The sequence below is a fragment of the Phlebotomus papatasi genome, chromosome 1 (genome assembly GCF_024763615.1).
Source record: "Phlebotomus papatasi isolate M1 chromosome 1, Ppap_2.1, whole genome shotgun sequence".
NCBI lineage: Eukaryota > Metazoa > Arthropoda > Insecta > Diptera > Psychodidae > Phlebotomus > Phlebotomus papatasi.
This window is the reverse complement of record NC_077222.1, coordinates 77,469,900-77,496,881: the sequence shown is the minus strand read 5'-3', so window position 1 is coordinate 77,496,881 and position 26,982 is coordinate 77,469,900. Positions and strand designations below refer to the sequence as shown.

The 26,982-nt window shown below is 32.8% G+C and overlaps 2 protein-coding genes across 2 annotated transcripts in view; both read left to right on the top strand.

Moving 5' to 3' along the window:
* LOC129804244 (hemicentin-2-like) overlaps window positions 1-8,813 on the top strand; it is a 74,362-nt gene extending 65,549 nt beyond the window's left edge. The window contains exons 7-9 of the mRNA XM_055851386.1: window positions 3,889-4,041; window positions 4,227-4,332; window positions 7,715-8,813. Of these exons, the coding sequence (XP_055707361.1) occupies window positions 3,889-4,041; window positions 4,227-4,332; window positions 7,715-7,818 (363 nt within the window). The 3' untranslated portion in view covers window positions 7,819-8,813. The remainder of the gene's footprint in view (window positions 1-3,888; window positions 4,042-4,226; window positions 4,333-7,714) is intronic.
* Window positions 1-26,982, top strand: part of LOC129804262 (B-cell receptor-associated protein 31) — a 417,963-nt gene that overhangs the window by 256,114 nt on the left and 134,867 nt on the right. The gene's annotated exons all lie outside the window — the stretch shown is intronic.

The window sequence follows — 26,982 nt, the reverse complement described above, 5'->3', positions numbered from 1 at the left end:
TTCCAATCGTCCTTAAAGGGTTAAAGATTGAAAATTTGGGAAAGTGGGGCACTTTTCAATTGGAATACTTTTGCAATAGGGCTTTTTCTCATACTTTTAAATGGAGGTGAAATACACTATATGATATACTTAAGTTCCATAAACCAAATATGAAGCTGTTTTGTATGATGATAAGGCTCATCAGTTCCATTTAAAAATAGGAGAAAAAGCCCAATTTTAAAGCTGCTAATAAACTAAGGATAAAAAGTTAAGGTAGAATTCATCAGCAAAGTCCAGACAAAATTTTGGTTAATTAATGTATGAGAAGAACAATAACGTCTATTCGAAAGTGTCACGAATAAAGAGGAAATGGTTTATTGGACAGAATAACGAATTATTATTCATAACTTAATTTCGGGTTAGATCATGACCGAATTAAACAGACAATTCTGTGGGGACACTTCCGGTAATCGCCAGTGGAAATTTATTCACCTCAAGAAGAAAAACAAATTTTCTGTCTTGCCCAGAGCTTTCGGTCCGGATGTGGACCTTCTTCAGTGGTCGACTAGACTATGTTTTTTGAATTCCTGAAGTTCGTTATTCTTGAAATATTGGAGGATCATCACCAGCAGTAATCACTTGGGAAGGTTTTACTAATAGATAATTAGTTTTCTTGCTACTTTTCTAAAATTTTCTTTCTGCAAATTGTGGTTTTGATGTGATTTAATTAGGCGCTTTCTGACTTTTTATTGCTGTGATTACTGCTGGTGATGATCCTCCAATATTTCAAGAATAACGAACTTCAGGAATTCAAAAAACATAGTCTAGTCGACCACTGAAGAAGGTCCACATCCGGACCGAAAGCTCTGGGCAAGACAGAAAATTTGTTTTTCTTCTTGAGGTGAATAAATTTCCACTGGCGATTACCGGAAGTGTCCCCACAGAATATCTATCACGCCAGCTCATTATCCAACAATAAACAGACAATAATAAATACAATGTAACCAAATATGTCTGGTTATGCTAATGAATTTGTTTTCGATCAGTATTTTGTTTATTGTTTTTGTATTTCTAACCAAAAAATAAAATAAAATTTGAAAAGTTAAATAAAATATTCAAAAATAAAAAAAAAACTATTTTTTATATATTTATACGCAGATAAACATTAGTTTCTTGTCAGTATAAAACCTAATAGTCAATAGTCAAATCCTTGTATCTTCAGTTATAAAACTCAACAGGAGAGAGCTCTCGAATCGGAAAGGTCATTACTGAACTTCAGGATGGGTTCACTTTACCTTATCAGTAACTGCTATATAATATATTAAAAGCAAATTTTAGACGATTTTGTATAATTTATTTCAGCGCAAAGATAGGGTAAATGTATCATATTTCGACCAGCTTGCAATTTCGGCCACTTAACTTGTTCCTAAAATTTACATGAATTTTTAGTTTTTGCATACTCTAAAGGTTATACCATGTAAAACAAACTAATAATGTCACTTCAACGAACAAGATGATGTGAAAATGACTTTGGAAAAACTCCGGAAGGACAAGGAACTATGAGAATCAATGTTGCCGAACTATTACCCAAAGCAATGTTTATTTTTTGTTCATTTTAAAATGTATTAACTTTTTTAAGAACAAACACGATAAACTCTACAAAGTTTCAAGTGACGCTCCTTAGAAAAAAGTAAAAAAAATGCAATTTGTATGAAAAATATTACATTTCAAACTTAAGACTTTAGGGCTTATGCAACTATGGCGAAATTTGATACTTTACAGTTGCTCTATACAAATTCCTATACCGGAAAAATATTTTTTTATTGTAGTCTTTCACTGGCGTAAAAATAGCTCGATAGAAGTAGAAATATATTTCGTTGATCTTTTTTCACTTCACGGAAAGTTATGTAAGGTTTTTGCCCGAAATTACGCATTGATTTTGATAACATTTTCCTGCATTCTCCTTCCAGTTTTGAATTTTTGATGACAATTACTTTTCTTAAATAGTTACACTATAAAAATAAATAGAATTTATAACGATTTAATGTGGAGAATTTACATTCAGTGACCGTTAAATGCCAGTTTGATAGCATCCCTTTGTGCTCTCTTAATATATATTTTTCTTAATTCACACATTAATCATCTATTAAGCCTGTAAGGACGATTGGAACACCGGTGTCCCATAAAGAAAATATTTTTTCCTGACTACTTAAAGTTATGTTTTTCTAATGTATTTACATAATTGTAAAGTAGAAGGTTGAAGGAATCTAGAATATTTTTTGCAAGTCTCTAGCTATTTGCTATGTAGTAAATATTTAAGCTCAAATATGGCGAATTTTTAAATTCTCAAATTCATAATTGATTTTATTTATTTTTTATACTTCCAATTTTTTTAAGCAAAACCCTTTTGGCAATAAAAACTACAATACTCATACGTAATATATTTCATTAAAGCGAAAAATATTATTCATTGGTATTGTCACAAAAATTACTTAAATTTTTGGGCTATTTTTGTCCCTATCATTCTGAGAAGCACAAAATACACCGAATCAGACTCTGTTGGACTTTCCAAGGTTAGATGTAAGACTTATCATTGACTATGTTTCTCAGTTTAATTTTTATTGTAAAAAGTGTCTCGTCGTTAAAGGGTTAATCCGTAAAGAACAAATTTCAAATTATATAATACTACATACATACTACCAGTTAATGGGTTAGTTCTACAGGGCTTGGACTATTCCAGCAAAGGGGCCTCGTTCCCCTATGAAATGTTCTATCCACGCCCTGAGCACTGAGTTTAATTTAGTTGCTTGGCCAAAGTTACAATCAAAGTGGCCGAAATTTAAAGCTGGTCGAAATTTGGCACAGTTCTCCAGTGGCAAAACCATTTTAAAAATTAAAAAATAGGACAAACGATAAAATATGAAAATGTGAACTGTTTAAGTTACATAAAAAAAATATTTAAAAAGACGTCTGAACACTTCTGTGTGATTTACTAACTATTTCGATATTTCTAGGGACTAAAATGTATAGAGATTGAAATTCCTTTTTTATCGACTATGTGTGCAATTGTACATAACAAATAAAAAATCATAAGTAAATTTACAGTATAAAAATAACATAGAAATAGCCTGACTTCTGTTTAAATTCTATTTACAGCAATACCAATTTTCTTGATATATTATGGATTTTATAGTATTGAAATTTCATTCAATCATCAAGCTTTTCAGACTCAGTAAAAGTATTCTGCGGGAAAAGTCAGTTCAATCAATTTTTGATATAAGAAGTCGAAAAACAAAACAAAATAAATTCGGTATTTGCAATGAAATATCAAACAAGGAAATGTTTAATTCCATAAAAGATTTATTTGACGGAAAAATATAAATTTTCTCGGAATTTTACTACAGCGTAACAGTACAGAAGATATATATTTTATATTTCTTTCAATATCAATTTCAAAACCATTGGTTCTATGTGAGAAAAATAAAACAGAAAGGAAAACTATATATCGTCAATTTTTGCACAAGTTTATATTGAAAACAACAGATTTTTCCTTTTTCAAATATACTATGAGTTATATGGCATAAAATATGTATATTGAACATAAATCAGGGAAGAAAAAAAGAGAATCCAACAAATTGAGATTTTAAATTAAATCTGGGAAAACATAGAAAGATTTAGAAAGAAGGGGGCAATACAAATTGCGTCCAAAGCATTGTTATTATAAGTTGAGAGCAATTTACTTATGAAATGATGAATAAGGGAGAAATTAGCATATCATGAAGACAATCAGTGGAGCTTCCGACCCTCAAAGCAATTTCATAATATCGTGATTAATTATTGAATCAGGAAGTTTGAAACTGAAGCTATACCGTAATATAATCTTTCATCGCTCTACTCAATATTATCCAGATCATCCGGTGCATTGTGCGTGGAGCCCTGGAGCCACCCTCTTATATAATCTGGTACCATGGAAGTCACCAGCTAGTCACCGAAAATCGTCACGGTTGGCGCTCTCAAATAGATCGAGGTGGTCCTGATGTGGATGGAGACATTCATAGCACGGTAGGATAGAGCTTCACCTCCTCCCACCCTTTTATACCTATAGACTGCCATATAATATTCAAGTTGAGACGTTAGGTTAGGGTCACAAAACCCAGGGGTATGAGGGTGGGAAGATGAGTTTCCCTCCAAGCGAATACGCATGAAAACAATGAAATATTATCGTTTCACATCTTGTGTATTCCCAGATCGGATCATTAATCATCGAAAGTGCAAAGAAACGAGATTCCGGCAATTACTCGTGTAGCCCATCAAATAGTCCTCCAGTTACTGTTACACTGCATGTAATTAATGGTAAGTGTATTATTAAATTTATTCCTTCACTTTGGGGATATTCTCAAGTGCCAAATTGCATAATTTCATTGTGGCAGATGATTTGCGGAATCTTCAAATATTACTCACACTTTGCACTCCATGAGGTACACTTAAACATATCCCATTTCCTTCAGAAATATTATACATCTACATGTTGCTATTTGACAATATACGCATGGTGTCTGGGAGAAAAAACATTCTTGGAACTTAATTAGTGAAGAACAATGTCAGTAGCAAGTGAATTTGCAAACTTGGAAATTGAGAACGTATATTTCATTAATTATAAAAGTTAAATGAATAGTTTTATACTGTTTTCAAGATCTTCTTGGAGATTTTTGACATTATTGAATTTTTCTAATTTCGTATTTTCAAAACTGAGATTTTTTACAAGTTTTACTTTAATAGTTTAAGAAGTTTGAGATCAAACCCTATCCTGACCTATTGGATCCAAATTTTACTACAACACGTAACTGTTAAATTCATTAAAACGAAAGCAAATTAAGATACCTAAACATCAATATTTCTAGCCACCTGCCCATCCTGTGTGTACTTTTTAAAAGAGAACTAAAACAGATACCAAATTTTTCCAAAAAGGATTTTTGGTAAAGATTTAAGTGGATGTCATTATATGACAATGTCAGACCGGGTACGAGTAGCGAGTACGGGGTGGGAGTAGCTATGACACTTTTAAGAATTCGAGATTTTGACTTTCGGGATTTTGACCCTTTCGGGATTTTGGCTTTCGGGATTTTGGCTTTCGGGATTTTGGCTTTCGGGATTTTGGCCTTTTCGGGATTTTGGAGTTCGGGATTTTGGCTTTCGGAATTTTGGCTGCCACCGACGCCATCATCCCAAATCCTCAAATATAGTTTTCCGAATAACTCAACCCTTATAGTGTAAATCGGTCTAAGATTTTAATATGTTACAGATAAGTTTTCAAAATTTCCTTTCAACTGGTCCACTCCGAAAAAATATATTTATCTTTATATTTTTATCTAAAATATATATTTTAAATTATAATATTTCACATTCTTGCTGTTCCGAATATCTGTCGACCTATGTATCTGACGGCGTCGGCGGTGTCGGCCAAAATTCCAAAAGCCATAATCCATAAAAGCCAAAAATTCCGAAAGACAAAGTCCCTAAAAGCCAAAATCCCGACCAAAATCCTTAAAAATCCAAAAATTTCGAAAAGCAAAATCCCTAAAAGACTAAAATTCCGAAAACCGAAATCCCGAATGGTCAAAATCTTGAAATTACACAATAAATTTCCATTTACCTCCAACAAGAGCGGGTGCAATAATGGCAGTAACTACGACACTTTTATTAATTCGAAATTTTGGATTTTGGGATTTTAACATTTGCGATTTTGACTTTTTGGATTTTGGTGTTCAATATATGACCCATTTCAGATTTTGACCTTTTATAATTTTGGATTTTCACGATTTTGATGCATTCGGGATTTTGGTGTTCAGGATTTTGGCCTTTTCGGGATTTTAGCATTTGGAATATTCGCTTCAGGGATTTTTTCGTTAAGTATTTTGGCCTTTTCAGGATTTTATCGTTTGGAATATTCGCTTTTGTTTAAAAAAAAAAACCTATGATGAACACCGAAAAAGCTTAAAATTAGATTTTCAATCATTAAAACTTTGCATGACGATAAGAACGCGAGATTCGAAGAACAGATTTTCAGAAATTCAATAGGAATGTAACGAAATTATATTCAAATAAATAAAATTAAATAGTAAGGGGATGTAAGCCTACATTGAAGGACTATTTTTCGCATAAATCACGCCTTTCCTCTTGTCCATTGTTAGTTCGAAACCAATAGTTAAGCTCCATTGTTTCACGACCACGAACCCAAATTTTTATTCAAACGGCAATTTCGATTCTAACAATGAAATGGGGAAGTAATTAAATTTATAGTAGCTTGAATAAAGTTAAAAAACTTAACCTTTTTATGTGTCACTTCTAAATTTTAAAATTAGTCTTTTTCATTCGAATTAGGATAGATAGATTCAATTTTCAATTGACAAACTTATTTAGACTTCTTAGATAAATTGCAAAAACTTTTACAATGACAAAGTTCCACAAGCTTTAAATTTCTTTAAGGGGTTACGTAGGTCACGAACATTAAAAACAGCATGTATATTCATTAAACATTTTTTAACAAAATAAAATAAAATATTCTATTCAAACTTTTAAACGCACATTTTCAATTATTTTTTTTTAAAAAATTAGCTTCTGAAACTTTATTTTCAGGGACTTTCTTTTGTAAAAGTTACTTTGCGAAAGTAATGATTACTCAGTGTCCAAGTACGAATTTAACTTATCTGCTGAAAGGAAATATTTTGTTTTTTTTTTAAGTAAATCTGATGAATCAACTCTAAGTAATTGTAAATTGCCGGATAATATGCTTTTTCAAAAAATGTCTCCAAAAATCAGGTCCTAAAGGCTGAATTTTTAAATAAAAATTTCGAGAAATATTGTTCAAATGTTGTATATTATATAATGCTTAAGAGCTTAAATTAAATAAAATTTGTATTATGTTGGAAATGTAGTTTATGAAAATTTGTAGTCTTTTAAGCGTTAATGACCATCATAACCCCTTAAGTTGCTTTAATTTATTTAAGTTTGAAAAGGTCTATAGGGATCCTAAAGCTCAAGATCAAAAATTTTTCTTTGACGCAGAATTTGATATCTGAAATTTTTGCGTTGAATCCTTAGGCCCCAAGTAGACTTATAGACCCAGGCTGGTTCTCAAGCATATTTTTAGACTTTAAAATCTGTCGGGAAAAGGAAAAGTAAAGGAAATTTACACAAAAAACTTCTAATCCTGGATCCCAAACACTCAGTCAGTGTATAATAATTTGGACTGATCGTTTAATGTCAAATTTTACGGGCGAAATAATCTCGAGGATCAGAAAGAGCCTATTTTCTATTTCTAATTCTATTCTCAAAATTGAGATAAAATATACTTATCCTGAGGCTTATCCTGAACAACTTTTTAAAAAATTGTAAGGGTCTTTGACTAAAAACCCAAGACCAATTTTTTGATTGAAATAAATAATATTTATCTCCTGTGTTACTCATAATATTTTATAAAATTAAAAATATTATTTAATTAAATAATTAACCTGATCTATACATATACATATATTCCCGTATTAAATAGCACAAGCTTAAAAATTTGAAGCTGAAACCTATTGTACGCCCTCTGAACAAATTGTAGCACTCAATTCATGTTAATAACGTAAACATGAGTTGAGTACTTCACTTTTATCAAGTACCTCTTTTACATATTAAATAAATTAGATACAATGATTTTGTTACATCAACACCCTATATTGATTTTCCACAGACGAATCTTCAGCCTCTGCAGTAAAATCATCTGCATCCCTATGTGAGGAAAATTTGTCGACTGCTCTCATCTTAGTGCTTATGCTAATGCTCTCCGTGACGTAACAACACCATCTTACAGAAGAACCCACATGATTCTACAACACAAATCCAATATCCTAGATGCTTCACCGTAAAAGAAGAGTGGGCGATTTTCCCTCATGATCTCTGATTTTTTTTTGGAACTTGTATATATGTAGAGCCCTAAGATATATAAAAAAAATACTCACCAGTCCACCCACGCGTTCCCAATTGGATGGCCAATTGGTGACAGGAGAATAAATGTACATTTGATGCAAATCTCATGGAGACAGAGGAGAAAAAAATGTCCAAAAAAAATGGAACAAAATGTGTCACTATCGAATTCAAGAGTTGACCAAAAGACTGAATTGACCTACCATTCATTTGTGATGGGTCTATTTTTGAATTTTACCATTGCAAATTGATTTCATTATCGAATCCACCAAAATCCCCCCCAAAAAAAGCCATCTCAGTACAGTTGTAAGATAATTGCTTGATAAAAGAAAATTTGAGGCTCAACCCTGATAAATCTTCCATTCCCATAAGCTTTTTCTACTAAATCATTCGTTTTTTCCCCCCTGGAAAATGTCTTATACTTTTTCACACAATTTTCCTTCAACAGTGAAAGCAAGATTTACGATATGTAAATAATGTTAGATATAAATTTTGATGACAATGAAGTGGATACCAGTAAAGAAAGAACATCTGATACAAAAAAAAAGAATAAATGAATTTAGATTACATGAGTAAATATTTACTTAATAAATTAATTAAAATGACGAAGAATGAAGGATACTGCTAGTCTTAATTAATTGTAACGTAATATTGTAAATTAAATGTATTTTTAATCATAAAATATTGCCATAGAAAATGAATTGAGGAGTGAAGAAAAGTGAAGAAAAGACCATCAAGGACAGAAGTAGAAAAAAATGGATCAGTAAAGACACTTAAGGACGAAAAAAGAATTCGGAGAAATTTATTGTGTACATAAGGCTTCAAAAATATTGTGTGGAAATGTTAATACAGAAATTTCATGGTTTTAATTGAAATTTTCTTGCGCTGCTCCACTTCCCTCCCCCAAACCCCGCCAAGTTCAGCCATTAAATGTAAATACAGTCACTTCTTTCACACAATATCAGAGTGAAATCCACCCTCAGAAACATAAGACTCCTCCTCTGCCAACCCACCCTTTTGACGCTTGTTTTTCTCAACAACAAGGAATATATATATAAATATACATACTCATTGGAACCTTTCTTCAACACTCACCACGAAACAAAACATATTCGAAAGATGAGAGCAAAAGCTCTTTCAGTCGTGTTCTTCTCTATTTTGTTGCCACTCAAAAGTAAAGAGAGGAAATGAGCTGGAATTATCTTGGATAAAGATAAGATTGAAGATTAGGTGCAAAAACTGCCATCAAAGGGATATTGAGATAAAAAAATGAAAAATTCATTGGTCTGACTTTCTTGGAAAAAATCTTACAATATCTGCTCAATTTGTTGTTATTGAAAATAACTTTCAATAATTTCAGCGTGATGGAATATAGAGGAGAACGGGGCAGACTAAGCCAGGAAGGAATAGTGATTGAATTAAATCATTGTTTATTAGAAGTAATCTTCTTTCCTATTCATTGAAATATTTATCACCCTAACACATTTTTTTTTAATTATGCTCAATAAAAAATTGTATTTCCATTCTAATATTACCCCAATCTTCACTAATAGAGACATATAGGGTAAAGTCAGCTCTTTTGGCTATGTAAGCACTTTTGGCCACGTAAAGTAAAATCACATTGTAAGGCAATTATGAGTTTATTTAGAACAGGAAAATGGGTTTTATTTCGTGACCTCTAATCTAACGAATCAGAAAACCATATTTGATTTTGCATCGACTTGATTAATTCTAAGTTATTGAAAGAAATTCTCGACAACGTAAACAATCACTAAAAAAAACATGGGATTTTAAAGAAACTTGTTAATGTTAAGAGAAATTGTTTTGCATTATTTCATATTTTTGTTGAAAATTTTTGATGCTATTCAGTGAAAGTCCATTTCCTTATTAAATAAATTTTATTGTGATACCATCTTTAATAAGATTTTCTAACAAATTAAATGGAAATCGGATGTGGCTAAAAGAGCTTACTTTTTTAGGCTGTGTAAGTACTTTTGGCCATTCATTTTCCCATACATTTTACACGTGGCGAACCTCGCGGATTTCAGTAAAAACAATCGTAACTTTTGACTGATTTTTACATCAAATAGAAAATGTGCAAAAAGTTGTTTAAAATACTCTAATAATAACATAAAATTGGTGTTAAATAAGAATAGGACTTGTGCTGTGTATTTGTGAAAGTTTTCGAAAGCTATTTCTGTCGTTTTTTTTTATTAAAATTCTATTGGAAACAAGTGGCCAAAAGTGCTTACACACAATAGCCCAAAGTGCTTACAAAGTGTCCAAAATTACTGATACATGCATAGTTGCATAAAATGCATTTTTCACTAAAATATCCAAAAAATTTTGAGAATTCTCTTGGATTTTAGGAAGAAACGGCTTTAAGGTATATTTGTACAAAATTTCATTTTATTTAAATAAAGATTATAAAAATTACAAGCACATGAAACCTTATAGTGGCCAAAAGTACTTACTCCACCCTCGTCAGAATAATTTACATCCTTCTAGAATTTTTCTCTTTTATTAAATCAAGAGGTCTAATAATTCCAGTCAACGCATTATTTAATTGAGATAACAAAATTTTTAATTCAAAAGCATTAAAAATTATTAGTATATTTGTGATAATTGCGGATTTAAAAATTTTATAGTGCACAAAATTCATTGTTAATAATTTTTTAGAATAAAATCACATTTCCCGCAATGATCAAAAGCCTCATAGTTATTATAAATTTTTGAGTTTACTCACAATATTACTCCAAGATATTCCAAATAAAATAAATAGAAAACAAATAAACCGAAATTATGATAAACTAAACATTGCAAAGAAAAGGGGTGATAAAGTCTTACGACTTTACAAAATTCTCGAACTCATGATGGCCATGACGGTAACGCTGTACCCTCAAAATTATTTCCGTTTTTAGTGCTCAAATACGGACTTTCCGCAAAGTTCTTCTTCATTTCGTCGTTTTACTTTGTATTTACCGGGTCACTACTGAATCCGTATATCAATAGTACCGATACATACATTGTACTTCTAATTTTTTTCCAAAATCTTTTGGAAGAAAATTAAATTTTGGTTAAATATGACAAATTACAATAATATTTATTTACAACATATTTATTGACAACGAAATGTATTTGTTGCCATCCATGTTTTTAACATGGAAAATGATAAGTACTTTCTTGTGCCTCCGTATCTCCTAAACATTTCTCGCGAAGACTCTGAGTTTCCGCCAAGTTTCTGAGAAACCTTAACTTAAGATGAATTGATGATTGACTCATCCTACGATGTTGATATCAAAGAATAATTTGTAGAGGAGTACTTTAAGAATTTTTTTTTCTAGAACAAGTCATACCCATATTTCTTCATTTTCCCTGAAATTTTCCGTATGTTCCTCGTAAATCCTCAAAAATATCATTCAAATCTATAAAAATTATGCGTAGGACGATTTGCATCCCTCACAAAAATATTCTCATTAAATAGGGAAGACCGGGGCAGAGTTAGTCAGCAAATGAAAATTTTCGTTGCGGATAATTTATTAGAAAAATGTGTGGAACAGGCTGATAAATATTTCAATGAATAGGAAGAGATGTGTTTTCATCGAATAAGTATAATGATTTAATTAATACCATGCGTGGCTAATTCTCCCCCGGTTTCCCCTACTAGGGTCACTGAAGATCAGAGAGCCTACACGTAACACACGTAAGACCGTCTTCAGACTAGAGGTTTAGCCCAGACCCCGAGGGTCTCAAAACCTTAAACAGTAACCGATTTTATTGATTTTTCAAAATGTAATAGGTCATTTGCTCTTAATAAACCAATCCTATGTCAAAATTTTGCAAAAAATCTTGACTGATAAGATGCTAGAGAAGTTAAGCCATATGGCTCAGCCTTAGGTCTGAAGCCCGTATAACACAGTGTCGGTCGGTCCCATAAAATAAAGTGCCTTCAGTCGACCGGTTCCTCAACTCGACGAGTTATTTATTCAATTTATTTATATTTGCTTCAGCGTATGATCTAATATTAATAGGCCAATTATTCCATAAATAATACGAATCAGTGACAATTTCATAGAAATTGATCATCAAACATTCAAAGATTGACCCACCGGTCGAGTTGAGGAACCGGTCGACTTAGCGCACTTTACCTTACTTAATATTATTAACTACTTGCAATTAACTAAAATTACTAAAAATCTTTCCATAAACTTACAAAAAAAATCCCTTATTAGAAAATAGTACATGTTCGAAAGTATTTCGGTTTAGAACCATAGAGGAAACTGGGGCACCACCAAACACGGGGTAGCACCAAACACTGCGATTTTTTAATCAGATATTCGATTTCTGGGGGCAAGACCTATAGGCATTTATAGGCACTATAGGGATACTCGTCCAGTGAAGAAATAGTCGAGATAGTCCAAGTAGATTAGAAATAAAAATTAGTGTTTGGTGATACCCCGTATTTGGTGGTGCTCCAATTTCCCCTAAACATGAAGACAACTCTACTACACTGTATAGGATTAGGTATGTTTGTGCTAGTCCTTAAGTATTCGTCTAAAACTTGGGTCCTCAGCAAACAGAATTGCGAACTCTTGGCCGCGTTTGAGAAGTGGATTCTACTCCGGATTCATGGTCCCGTATGTTAGAAAGGACAGTTCCTAAGCCTATGTGGAATATGAGTGCTACCGAGAAGTAACTGTCGTCGTCGTGAACCAAATAGGCCTCAATAGGTGCTGGTGGGCTAATCATATGGTTAGCAAGGATGAGGACTACCCAAGCTGGAATGTGTTAAGAGCAGACACTAAGCTTCAAGGAAACAAGGCCGACCCAGTCCTTGATAGGCCGATGACGTGGATTAAGACACCAGCTCATTAGGGATGAGGAATTGAGGGACAATAGTGTGTAACAGGCTTGAGTAGCGTCAAGTCCTGAGTCAAGCCACGACCAGGAAGTGGTTAACTAGTGGTTGGTTAACTAAGTAAGTAAGTAAATTTACAAACAAAAGAAAAACTCTTAGGAAATAGTTCATGTTGTTATTAACAAGCTGAGCAACACTACGTTTTTACTTCTGATGCTTACTGCTGTGAACGCAAAAACAGTGTCTTTGTCCTATATTTTATAAAGGGTATTTTCTACGGGAACTACTTAAAAGTAAAAAATGGAAGGTAGGGCTTAATTTAGGCCTTAATTAAGACCAATCTAATCAGATAGATGCTAGAATGTTTAATATTAAATTGTTGTTGTAATACCAGTTAAGCAAATGCACGGAACTGGCGGAATCTAAAAGATCATACTATAAAAAAAAACTAGACCACGTTCCTAATAAGAATGGAGCTCGAATAAGCCTAATTGCAATTTTAATAATTTAAATAAGTAATGTGCTGGACACACCTACGACTTAAGCCGAGACGGCTCAACGTAATTATATTCAAAATAATGATAAGACTAACTTCTCGTCAGTTTCCCACTAAGCCGTCTTTCGGTTTAATCTGAAAGTCTGTCTGTCTAGTAGAGCATAAGTCTCTTACGAAACTTTATTTTAAACTTTTGCTATTGACTAAAAGTAATTTTAAAAATGTAATTGAATTTATTCTATTCAAATAAAATTAGCGATCTGCCAGTCAGTTTCATTCTTCTTTTCAATTGAGAATTGATATAAAAAATGTTTTACAAGTTTTCAACAAAATATTTGTAAAATTTCATCTTTTCAATAAATCTAAAAAATAAAAGGATTTAAGAAGATTCCTAATTATTATTCTCTCTTGTAGTCTTAATGTCAAAATTGAAAAAAAAAAGTTTTCTTTCATTTAAGAAAATGGGTAGGATAGCGTACCATGTTTTGCGAAATCCTCGAACTCGAAGGCTAACTGAAGTCTCTATCTCTAACCGTTTTGCTTCTAGATGTGTTAACGTACAGATGTATAAGGCTTTTATTGTCGTTTTATATATATTTCGATTTACAATTTTTTATTCAATTTACAATGTATATGAGAAATATGTCCATTCAGACACTTCAATCATTTGCACCGGGCGGAACTCGAACTCATAACTGTGACAAGTCGAACCGGGGGTCACACCACGTAAGAGCCGAATGCTCTTACCAATTGCACCACGGACTCCTCCGACAAAGAAAATTATTTACCGCTAAAAAAACAAACGTGCATTCCAATCTCTTGTCACATCCTTATCTTCAAACTAAGAGTGTTGTTTGTACGATCAACTCCGTTTACAAATAATTTCATCCTTTGATGCCACAGATCTAAACACCCTCTAAATTTCTGAGATGTGGACTTCTTTTCGTCACACCATTACGCCCCCATTACCGCCCGACTGGTGTGCACATAACACATCCCCCCAAGACACTTTGTAGCAGTCTTTGTTCACCACCTACACTCCACCCAAACCCTCAGGCACTCAAAGAGCAGAGTCACGAGGAAAACACAAGACAGACTGGAGTCGATGGGGCTCCAAAGGGTGTGTGCCTCTCATAAACACATATTTAATAACAAACGGCAAGGATGCCTTACGGTATAACATGTGGAAGGAAATCTTGGTGAGTCCCTGAGAATATTAAAGTCACGAGGAAAAAGAGATATACCATAGGCTTTGTGTACAATTCTTAAAGTCTCCCATGAGACTTCTCTATATTCATTGCCAAGGGGATACCTTTCAGAGCACTCCAGGCTCAAGTGCCTAATATTTGCAACCCATACTCTTGATAAAATCCCATCATACCATTTCAGCCGCAAACTTTGAGGGGGTAACCTATGGCATAAACACACCCTCACAATATCGAATATGCCACAAGCCATATTTTCAGCTAGAATCCATATATACCCCAAAAAGCAAAGATGTTGTCTTATAGCAAAACTTTTAACAGTCTTAGTCCGACCTTTTAAAAGCCTATAAGGAGACTTTTAGGTTTAAATTCATCTTCTTGAATCCCTTATCAGTCTGACACCTTAGATAAATCTCAATCAATCTTAGACTTCAAGGCAACATGCTTCTATAAAAGTTCTACGTAGAAATTTTCAATGAAATATGTGCCGATGAAAATGTTACTTAGGTATTCAACCATTGAGCTTGAAGAGAAAATTTTGATCAAGAATTTCGCATCTTAAGACATAATTGGTTGGAATTACCTACAAAATTTCCACAACGTGACGCAACAGTTGAATTATTTATATTCCATCCTCTCTAACAAAAAAGGGATGGCCGGGATGCCCAAGTGAAAATACTTTACAGAATGTTCAAACTTGTGGATTTGGATGGATAAAGTTCAATTTCTAGCTCATTATGCTAAACGTAGTGTAGAGAAATTCGAACTTTCTGAAAAATTTCTTAGCGGATCAAAATCTATTCATAAACCATTTTAAATTTGCCCTCAAGCAATAGGATAATTTAGTTTCCAATGAAAATTCATTTTATGACCCAGAATACTTTTATAATCTTTTCGTATAAACAATCGGAATTGTTCAAAAATCAAAGACCTTTCGAATGAATCTAAACTTGTCGTAATCAGTTAAGAAATACACTTATTAGAGATGTTTAACCTTTCAAGATTGAAAAAAATAGAATTAATAAAAGAGGTGGATTTCAAAAAAAAAATTAAAAAAAAAACATTTTTTGTAGAAAATGTAAGTATATTTTAATAATGCGAAAAGATTGATAGCCCCAATACGCTATTAGGTGATTTTAACCTTTCGGCCTCAATAGCTCTCTTAGCACCACAAAATAGGCAAACATCGTAACATATTTTCGCAAAGTATCAGTTTCACTCCACAAAGTTATTTCAAACTGTGTAACTCCTTTGACCAAGAAAATTTTGATATATCAAAAAATCGAAGAATCATCTTATATACTAGATCTTCGAACTCTAAAGTGCGAGCAATAAAAGATTCACCTTTATAGGGGTTTTCCGGTTCTTGTAGATCGAGAGAATTCTGTAAATTATTGAACACTGCCTTTTTTTCCAGAAAGTATCTATTCATTGTTTTGCTCCACAGTGTAACACGTCTCTTGGATTTCTTTCGAACCACCTTCTCTATTATTCATGGATCTCATAGCAATTGCTCAGAGAAAACTCCAAAATGGAGAAAAGGGGTTGTATTTCTTCCAAGCAAAGACCAATAATTTGATGGAAAATAGACATAAACAAATCAGATAAATTGATAGTAATCACGCAATTGAATTATATCTTATCTTTAACTGAAAATTACAAATTGTGTGACGATTTCTGTGATTGTCTCCAATAAATCAATCGCCTTTAATACTGTAGTATTACATCCATCCTTTTCAACAAGGAAGAGCTCTTTTCCGAAATTGAAGTTAGGGGGTAAAACCACATTGACATAGCTTTTTGTAGCACATAAAAAATCCATAATGTCGGATAAGTCGCTCAAATGGGAAATTGCATATTAAATCAAGATCAAATTCATAAAATTGGAATGCATAAAGTCGCAATACTAAACACAAATTAAACTTTAAATAATTTTCCGTTAAATCTTTAACAATGTTTTCCTTAATTTAAAAAAAAAGTAGTGAAATAATTATGTTTATAGAGTAATGGTTCAATAAACTTAAAAAAAGAAACTACAATTTTTAATTTTTTTTTTCATTACAAAAATTTTTACGCAAAAAAATTTTTACAAATTTTATTGATCGATTGCTTTGTGCCCAACGCACAATAACTTTTGTTTAGTAAACATGTTTTTGACATTTCAATGAGAGTGAGTGAGATCTTGATCTAGTCATCTCAATCATTCTCATGGGAAATTTTAAAAACATATTTACAAACAAAACTTATTGTGCGCTGGTCATTATGAGCAGCGCACAATACCTTTTGTTTGTAAACATGTTTTCAAAATTTCCCATGAGAATGAGCGAGATGACTAGATCTAGATCTCACTCAATCTCATTGAAATGTCAAAAATATGTTTACTAAACAAAACTTATTGTGCGCTGGTCATTATACAGATATTTTTCTTAATTTTGTAAATAGAAAATTTTTAACAAAATCTTTTACTGTTTTACTCTGATCTGTCACGCAAAACACTGACAAGAGAAGCCAAACGATGTAACAAATTATTTTTAGACCATAAGGGATGACTTTGAAAATTTGGAGATGTAAGTTTCGTATCACGCGAGTTTTTAGTAGTGTGGGTGACTTTGTCATCCTCCTGTTCGTAAGCTTTTCTTTATTTTTTGAGCTTAAAGATGGTCTTTAGCGATTCGATCTACCATGTCTGATCGATAAAGATCATTCTTAGCTTCTAGAAATAAAGAAAAGCTACGAAAAAGGAGATGTCAAAGTCATCCGCAGAGGACAATGTCATCCGCACTTACGGCACGAAATTTCTTTCATATCAAGCTTCAAAACCTTCCCATATATGCTACAGTTTATCCTATGATTTTAAATAATTTTTCCAAAATAAAAAAAAATCTTTTCTAAAAGAAGTGTGGTAGGGTAAAGTGATACAAGTTGGACATAGTGTTACAAGTTGTACATGGCTTTTTTCTTGATAAATACAGTACAAAATTTGTTTTTAAGCACAAGGAACCAAATTATAAATCTAAACCAATAAAAATATACAAATAAAAATGAAGTACTAAATTTATCAAAAAAAGCCCTGACAAATTGTACCATTGTCCAATTTCTACCACTTTACCCTAAAGAGATGATAAGAGAAGCGAGTGAAAACGCTATCAATATAGCTGCAGCATGACCCTTCTCATTGTGTCTACACACCAGAAGCAATTTTCGTCAAAAACCTTTTTAAAAAATTCTGACTTTTCTGCCTACAAGGCTAGATGAAATTTTCTTTAAAAAGGCATTTTTTAAAGAAATTTCTCCTAGTGTGTATAGACTTTAACTCAAACAACAAATAGTATTTACGCCCTTTCAAACTTCTCAGTGAGACCACATTTCATGACGCATATGTTGCTCACATGAAGTATACGGGCTAATCTAAAATGCCTTGAGGCCCAGTAATCAGACATTACTAATTACATTGATTGATTGAACAATACTGATTGATTGAGGATCATCATTTTCTGAATTACAAAAATAATAGTCTCTATAGGGAACTCTGAGGCAGTTTAACCCCTCAAATATAAATTGGACTTTGAATTCGTTTTATAAAAAAAAATTATAAACCAAAATATTTAGTACAAAATGTGAGTTACAGTTGGTATTAGGGTTTTTAAAAATAGAAACAATTATCCTTAATTTTCTAGTGTCTATTGCACGTAAAATTATTACACTTGAATGGGTGAATTCATGAAAGTCCCCCAATGCGGGGCAACTTCATGCAAAAAACTTTTAGAAGATTGCCTATTTTTTACACGAAAAACGTAATTTACAAGGCAAATCTCACTTAAGATCAAATGTACAAATCACTCAGAACGATAGTGAGAGATCCAACTCGTAGAGTAGCAAGAAATATCAAAAATAAATATAAATTACTAAAATAGTGTCCCCAGAAAATTTAGAACGAATGTGTCGATGCGTAGTTGTTAATCAGACGTTAGACGTTTTTCAAATATTTAAAAGTTTCTAAATTGACCCACTTAAAAAGGCCCACACCATAGGTCGAAAGCTTTGGAGAAACACCTGATTCTTTTAATTTGAAAGAGGTATATTTTTCTGACGAACACTAAAGAATTAAGGAAGCAATTAAGGAATTAAGGAAGAATTAAGGAGAGCATAAAACTTCCGTCAGACTCCAGAAGAAGTACAAATCACCATTATCGTGAATCGACATAATATTCAATGAATATTTAATAATACCACTTAAAAACATCGAGGAAAGATCGTTAATACTTCACCACAGCGTAATATGACTGAAAAACACGAAGTTCTGTCATTTCGTAAGCAACTGCTCACACTAAAGTTTCAACAAAGCAATTTTAACTCAAATAATATTCAAAATTTAACGAATTTAGTGTTAAAATCTCCTAAAAAGAACAAATATTTAGAGAGAATACATTATTCATCAAATATTGGAAAAAAATTTTATAATTTCAATAAATTTATTTTTACTGTCCAATTTAACCCTCAAAGTGTCCAAAATTAGAAGCTGTTCAAAAGTATGAGCACTTCCTCTATTACAATAGTTTTAAATTAGTAGATGGATAAATAAATGTTTATTTAATGTTATTAGAATGTACGTACATTCTATTCCTGACTATATCTTAAAAATAATTGTATATTTCCACTACTATTTAAGAATTTACACACACCAAAAGATAATCGAGTAAAAATTTAATTACAGAATTTTAATACAATTGTTTTTAATTGATGAATTGCTCAAATTTGAAAATATAGTCTGATTGTAACAAGGTCTTTCGTTGTGCTAATTTATTTCTGAACATACAATTTATCAATGTAGGGGAAAGCGCGCTGACATTAGACGATTTATGTTTCGCACAAATCTTTTTTTTTCTTCAATGTGTTATAAATGAGTTTGGCCCATTATAATATTGTATTTTAATAGCTAGCCCAATGCCTCAAATTTTCAGAAAAGAGCAATGGGTGAAATTCATAAGGCACATAGAGAAAAAATTGAATTGTCCGAAGCTGGAGTCGTCCGAAGGTAGCGCGCTTTCCCCTAATAATTTAGAACCATTCTTTTTTAGTACAACAACCTTTTTAATAATATTTTATAATTATCTTGGTAGTCTATAGGCAGACATTTTGTTTTGATTTAAAAGTAGCTTTGAATCATTCCCTATAAAAGCTCATAGCATAAAAGAAGAGTTCTATGTTGATGTGTTTCCACTCTTTCCGCCATTAATGAATCAGATTCCTGTATTTGGCCTCTTAAGCTTATTTTGTTATAAATATTATGTAATACAATTTTTTGTGTGTGAAAAAGTAAGAAGAAAATTGTATTTCAATTGATACAGATTCTTTCGCATGAATATCATGCTAAAGAAATGTCTTTTCGGAAGGAAAATAAAAAGATGTATGGCACCTACTTCCGCCACACAAAAAAATACCTCCTCCGCAAGCGTCATTTTGAAGAAAGGGAGATAAATTGTTTGCCAATTGAATTTATTCTGCGGATGGTAGCCCCTAAATATGCGTGGGTTAGATTGATGGGGTGGGCGTCAGATTGGGAACCACATGAGGTGACGATACTCAAGGCACATGTACACATTCAATGTTCACGCTTTCACAAAGTCATTTTTCTTTTTGAATATTTTATTGCCAAAAATATAATACATACTCGTAGGAATATGTTGGCAAAATAAATGAAATATTTATCTAAAAGCCTCTTTCTCCCGTATCTGCGAGCATCTTCGCAGATTCCATCCGGAAGAGGCTGTGGCTTTGATACAGGAAGGAATTTTCAGGAAATTTATCGAATTTCCATAATGTTAGCATATAAGTTTTCAAAGACTATTTCACACACACGTTTAACTATGCTATTCCATTTTACCCAGAGCATGATACTAACTAATGGAATTTATCAGCTATAACGAGCATATTTCACAACCATACAACACATAACATTTTTGGATAATTATAATTTTCAAAGGCAAATATCAATCACGCAATTTTCAGAAAAGTTTCACATACTTTCTCAGTGAATCTTCTCCATCTTCTCCATACTTTTATCCATCACGAAAAGCAGGTATGTTATTAGGTGAGATTCTTAACAATCTCACCTACTATAATCCTAACAAAATTTCATGTCCTCCGATCGCGCTCAAACTTGGCCAAAATGTGTTTCGCCACTTCCTGATCACGAATATATGGGGGGCTAAGTTACGTTCCCGGCCGGCCGGCCGGCCGTCCGGCCGCTCTTTGGAGCTTAATAGCTCCTAAACTAAAAAAGATATCGACTTGCGGTTTTCGGCAAAGGTTAAATATCGTATGAAAATTGCAACATGGTGCATTGACCCCCCACCCCCCACCCCTCCTTCCGACATTTTGAAGACCCCCCTTTTTTTGTTTTCTCAATAGCTCCGGCCCTATGGCATCGAGCGGGCTCAAATTTTAGTATGTTATAGCTGGGCCTTAGAGCTTTCCATCAATACCAAACTTAAGGTCCCCCGACCCCCCTGACCCGAGCTATAAGGGTCCAAAAAAAATTTCTTAAAATGGCCATAACTCCGGTTCTAATTGTCAGAATTTAAAAAATGAGGGCTTTTTGGAAAGCTCTCGTGAAATGCCACTTCCTCTTCTAACATCGCAAGTTCATAAAACCACCGCTAGGGGCGCTATTATTAAAAAGAAAATTTTTAAATCTTAAAAGTTAAATAACTCAAAAATTCCTTATGCAATCGGGCTGAAATTTTAGTATGTTGTAGCCGTTGATTATACCTATCAAACAAAAAAAACCTTAAGTCGATCCATAACCCCTGACCCGAGCTATAAGGGGTCAAAGTTCGAACATTGACCGGCCTCTATCTCCGGTTCTAATTAACATATCGACCTAAATTTTACCTTTTTGGTTTCGTCTCGATGAGCACTTTCAGATGGAAGTTCAAAAAGTCACTACAGGTGGCGCTGTGATAGCGTCAAAATTCATCGAAATTCAAAGTCACTTTTCTCAAAAACGGCATTGTGCAAGTTAATGAAATTTTAGTATGTTGTAGTCCAGTCTAGGACGTTTCCAAAATGGTGCGTATGCGCGCTGTGGTTTCAATAGAACCGGAGATATGAGGGGTCAAAGTTCACAAAATTTAAAAAATCATATCTCCGGTTCTATGTGACCGATTTTGATGAATGAGGGCTTAAACGAAAGATCTCACCAAATACTACAACTTTCTAGAATGTTTGAACTTCGTGGGACCAACACCAGGGGCGCCACAGTCAAAAAACGAATTTCAATATCACATAACCTCAATTATCTCGACTGTCGCTGAACCGATTTTGATGATTACTTCAATATAATTGTAGAGGACATTTGTCTCTACATTTCGTCCATACATCATTTTCCGGTCAGACTACGCTATCACTCCGATTTTGCCGTTTAAGTGTGAAAAAATTGATTTTTCCCATAATAACGCTTTGAAATCACTCAGATGCCAATTTGACTGCCTCTACTCCACCAAGACACTTAAAATAGGGTTTTAAATGGAAAATCCCACAGAATACAACAATTATTTGATATAGTTGAAGTTCAACAAATGACTACTTGGGGAACTCTGGATGAAAAAACGAGTTAAGAAACAAAAAACCTCGCTTATCTTGACTTCTGAGTAATCGATGAGATCATGTTCTATAGGAAAATTATAGAGTACATTCTGGTCTACATTTCACCCATATATTACTTTTGTGCCATTTCGTCCAAATCCTTGATATTTTGGTTTAAATACAAAATTTGTATAATTTAACGAATTTGTTTCAAGATAACTGAATGGCGACTCACAATTTCAGCTCTAAATCAAATTTGCATGCACTCCGAGTTAGCTAACGTTAAGTATTTATGTGTAATCGTGCAGAGGAAACAAAATTGACTCCAATCGTGAACAGATGACGAAGTTGAAGCTTCTGATTTTGTAATTTAATCAGCTTTAGACTTTCATATACGAGAGAAATGGGATTTCTTCAACCTAATTTCCGTTTCATTTTCCATTTAAAGTCAAAATTCATTTGGTATTTAATTCCGGAGAATTTGTAAATAAATACAACAATTTTTTTCTTATTTTCATTTGAACCAAAACAAATTGTGCCAATATGTAAAAATTATCAACAATAAATGATTAATTTATTTGGAATGTGGCTACCGTGGCTACATACAGTAAACCTCATAAAATTTTTTTCAATCACCTCACTTCCCACGAAATATATATGTATATATATACCTCTATTCTGTACGCTTTTCCAGCTGCTTCAGCTGCAATATCAACCCGGATAAATTGATTGTTTTGTGTATATATAGTTTTATCCAAATATAATTGCACCAAAATGAGTCAATATTTGTGTAAAGGCATGATAGAAAAAAGAAAGACTTTGCCGATCATTCAACCACGCACGCTTTATCCTGCATTTGTTTGAATTTATTTCATTTTAATTTTCATCATTATTTGTATTTTTCCTTCAATTTTATAGAAATTTTAAGAAACAGGAGAGCTGAGCTAAATTTCGGACAGCTTGGAATGTTGGACAGTTCTTTTATCATTTTTCTATTTTTTCAGAGAGTGTGCAAAGCTAAAAAAACAAAAAACGTCGCATATTTGAAGAAGGACAAGGGACTTCGGGAAACTTTAAGGAGGGCAAGAAATTTCATGTGTCCGATATAACACACAAAGCAATAGCAATATTTTCGTTCAATTTGCAACGTGTTATGAGTAATTTTAGAGAAAATAAATATGACAAACTACTTTTTTAAAGCTTTAAATAATATTCCTAAAAATACAAAAACAAAAAATATTATTCTGTACTAAAAATATTACTTCTAAAGTTTAAGACGTTGTGGCTTGTTTGCAACAAGTTCTAAATTTGACACAGCTTCCCTAAACTTGTTCAAGTCTTCAGAACCAAGATCATCAAACTTTTAACTTTGTACAATTTGTAATTGTACAAAGTTAAAAGTTGTACAATTGTAATTTTTTATTATACACAAATAGTGAAATAAATTTGACCGTTTTAAAGGTATTTCCAATATTAAAAATTTCAAGAATTCATTTTAATTTGATTTGATGACAACGAACTTGGCGACTGAAAAAAGAAAAGCGATCCTTTCCGGCAAATTACAATATATCCTGTATATTACGTTGATTTTTTGGGTCATCATTACATTAGTTCATACCCGGTTTAAAAATAAGAAGGTTATCATTCATACATCAAGCGAAATACAGAAACTAGGGGAGACTGGGGAGGTTTGGGACAGGGGTAGTATGGGACGAGGCGATTTTTTCATTAATTATTGAAATAAATGGGATTTAACCATTACTCAATCGTAGGCAACTATATAAGATGTATCTTGACTAAAAAAATGGATATCCTCAGTTCTTTTGCTTAAATTCTATGAACATTTTTTAAAAAATTGATATAAATGGTATATTTTGACGTCTCAGTTTTCCTCTTTGTATTTTTTATCAGCGTTATATAATCAAAACTTTTCTATTTTATTAGCTAGCAGTGTAATCTGGGAAGATATTTTTATAAAAGTTTCCGTGATCATACATCCTTGTTTTTTACTCAAAGGTTTTAAATACCAAAACTACACGCGGGGATGTTTGGGACACCTGAACGAGGATGAATGGGATGTTGATTTTCGACAAGATTTTAGGTGGCGTGCAATTTTTTATTATCAAAATGGAGAATAATGCCCAGTTTCTACTGAAAATCTCCCTCTTGTGGAAACTTTAGCAGTTCAGCAGTTGCCTACAGAACCAATTAAACCATCAATGTTTTGGGAATCAATAATTTCTTCTCCTGTTGATATTCGATCTTTGTTCAATCCCGTTAAAAACTATTTTCTCGAAAATTTTTCGAGCAGTATCCTCTACAATTCTCACAAGTTCCTCAGAAAAGACAAGGCGAGAGCTCATCTAGATAAACAAGGAAAAATAATTACTATGCACGCAGTTATCGTAAAATCAAACAGGTCCACCAATGAGTTCAAAACTAAAAGTGTCAAAAGAATTTACTCGTCTGAGGAATTTGATGATGATGATTCCACTATTTAGAATAAAAAAGCAAAGAAAGTTAGGATAGTAAATAAGAAGAAAATACATTAAATAAGTGAGTGACAAAAAATGACTCTATTGTACAAATAAGAATGATATTAATTTTTAAGTGTGAAATAAAAGATTAAACATTTTTATTTCCGTTAGAAATATTTTTAATCTAGTACTCCCTCCGTCCCAAAAAATCGTACGTTTGGGGAAAAATTAGGGATTAAGGAATTATTATACGGAATGTTTTTGTTAATAGTAGGGGAGACCGGGGTACCTATAGCCAGGGGTAAAAGTAGACAGTGGATTTTTCTCGTTTTTCTTAAAATGTACATCGAGCAAAGTATTTTTTAATGAAAGTAGGAACACACCCCCATATTCCCAGAAATATTTATAACTCTGATCCTGTTATCCTACAATTTAGAAGCATTTTTATAAAATAGGTATAAAATTGTAGTTTTGATGTTACAGTTTTTGGACCAGCATTTGGTTTTCTGAGTTTCTAGTCAAGATTTCATAGTTTTACCTCGTTTCTGGTTTAATAAACCTAATTAAAAAATATTTTTCACTTGAATAATGATTATCCACTTTTTTATATAAGATGATAAACACTGAAACAGCCCTCGGGGCAGTTGTAGTCACTCTTCCGTGGCGGGCTAAAACTATCAATGATTTTTCACTAATAGGTGGATAATTGTTAGATGAAAAAGTACTATTGATATTCCAAGCAATATTGCCATTTGTATGAGCAACTTGAGAAATAGATTTTTTCAGAATGTTTGCATTAATTTTGCCTCAATTACAAAAATGTCATAAAAAAGTTGGCAAAAGCCCTTTTCTTTAGGTTTAAGTAACATATTTAGCATCAGTGGGCTTCAGTGTATCAAGTGAAACAATATTTGGTATCTCCAGTTTAAAATTTCATCTGGGAAACTAGTGGCAATTAGTACCCCAAAAGTGGCTATTTCTACCCAGGCAGGGGTAAGTGTAGCCAATGTGCCATACTTTTTTCATTATCCTCTCAAGAAAAAGCCAAGGATTTTAGAGCTTTGAACTACACTGTTTCATATAGCCAATATCCTAATGCTACTTATGAAACATAAAAATATTAGACAAAACTTATCATTTTTTCACAAGCCACTCGCGAAAAAAAAGCTTCATTTGCTGGCTAATTCTACCCCTGTCTCCCCTAAATATCTTACGTATGAACTATTCTCCATCTTCAGTAGTAATATTGAGGTCCACCTACCACGGTTAGATAAGGAACTGGTGTCTTGAAGATTTATTTTTTTCACTTTTTTTCGAAGAGCTCCGGTCGATATGTAACTTTTGAAAATTCTACTGCAATTAACATTTTTAACTAGAATTTCATTTAAAAATTTAGTGTACCAAAGAAGGGATTTATAGTTCTTTTCGATATGCCATAACAATGGGTCTAAATTTACAAAAAGGGCAATAAAACCAATCTTGCTCTTTTTTTCTACGTTCTGTGATATGGGTGCTGAATGGTTGGAGATAAAGATTTGATGTCTTTGGACGACCCCCACCCCCCGTAGGTCAACTTTTGCATTTTCAATATGTTCCCAGTTTCCCCCCGCCCCTCCTGTTCCTCAGAAAAAAATCGCACTATGTGTTGTTGAGTAATTCCAAAAAAACAATATGGTTTTTGGTGGGGAAGGGAGGGGGGGGTAAATGAGTGGTAGGGTAATGATCCTAAGATCGACTTACTAGGGCGCCGCCGAAGGGGCCAAGCTTCTATCTCCAACCTTTTAGTACTTAAATCTTACTAAAAATATTCAAAAGAAAGATGTTTTTAAGACATTGTTTTCTTATCTTACGATCGTAGGTGGACCTCCATATTACCCATTGAAGATGGAGGATAGTATATACAAGTATATAAGATATTTCTAATACACAGCATTTCTACTTTACGTCGTCTCTTCCTAGCGATTTTCTTCCAAACGTACGACTTTTTTTGGGACAAGAATTTTTCTCAAACGTACGACTTTTTTTGGGACGGAGGGAGTATTTAAAATTAATTAACATGCTCCAATAATGCAAATTATGCGAGAAAAATGCATCCCAAACATCCCCTTTTGCGTCCCATACTGCCCCACATCGGGGAGGTTTGGGACATAGCGTCAAGTTAAATGTTTTATCTTCTCCAAGAAAACTGAGCTGTTTTCCAAGTTCTATCGAGTACTTTTTATGAAGTCAATATCCATAAGTATCGTATAGACCGCATGAAATTGTAATACATTATCGTGATTTTTTGGAGTCTCAAAGTCAAAACATGAAAAAGTGTACCAACCTCCCCGGTCTCCCCTATATCAAAAATACATTTTCGTTATTTTACATTATTTTTTTAAATGTATGCTCACATCTTTATTTGTTTAAATT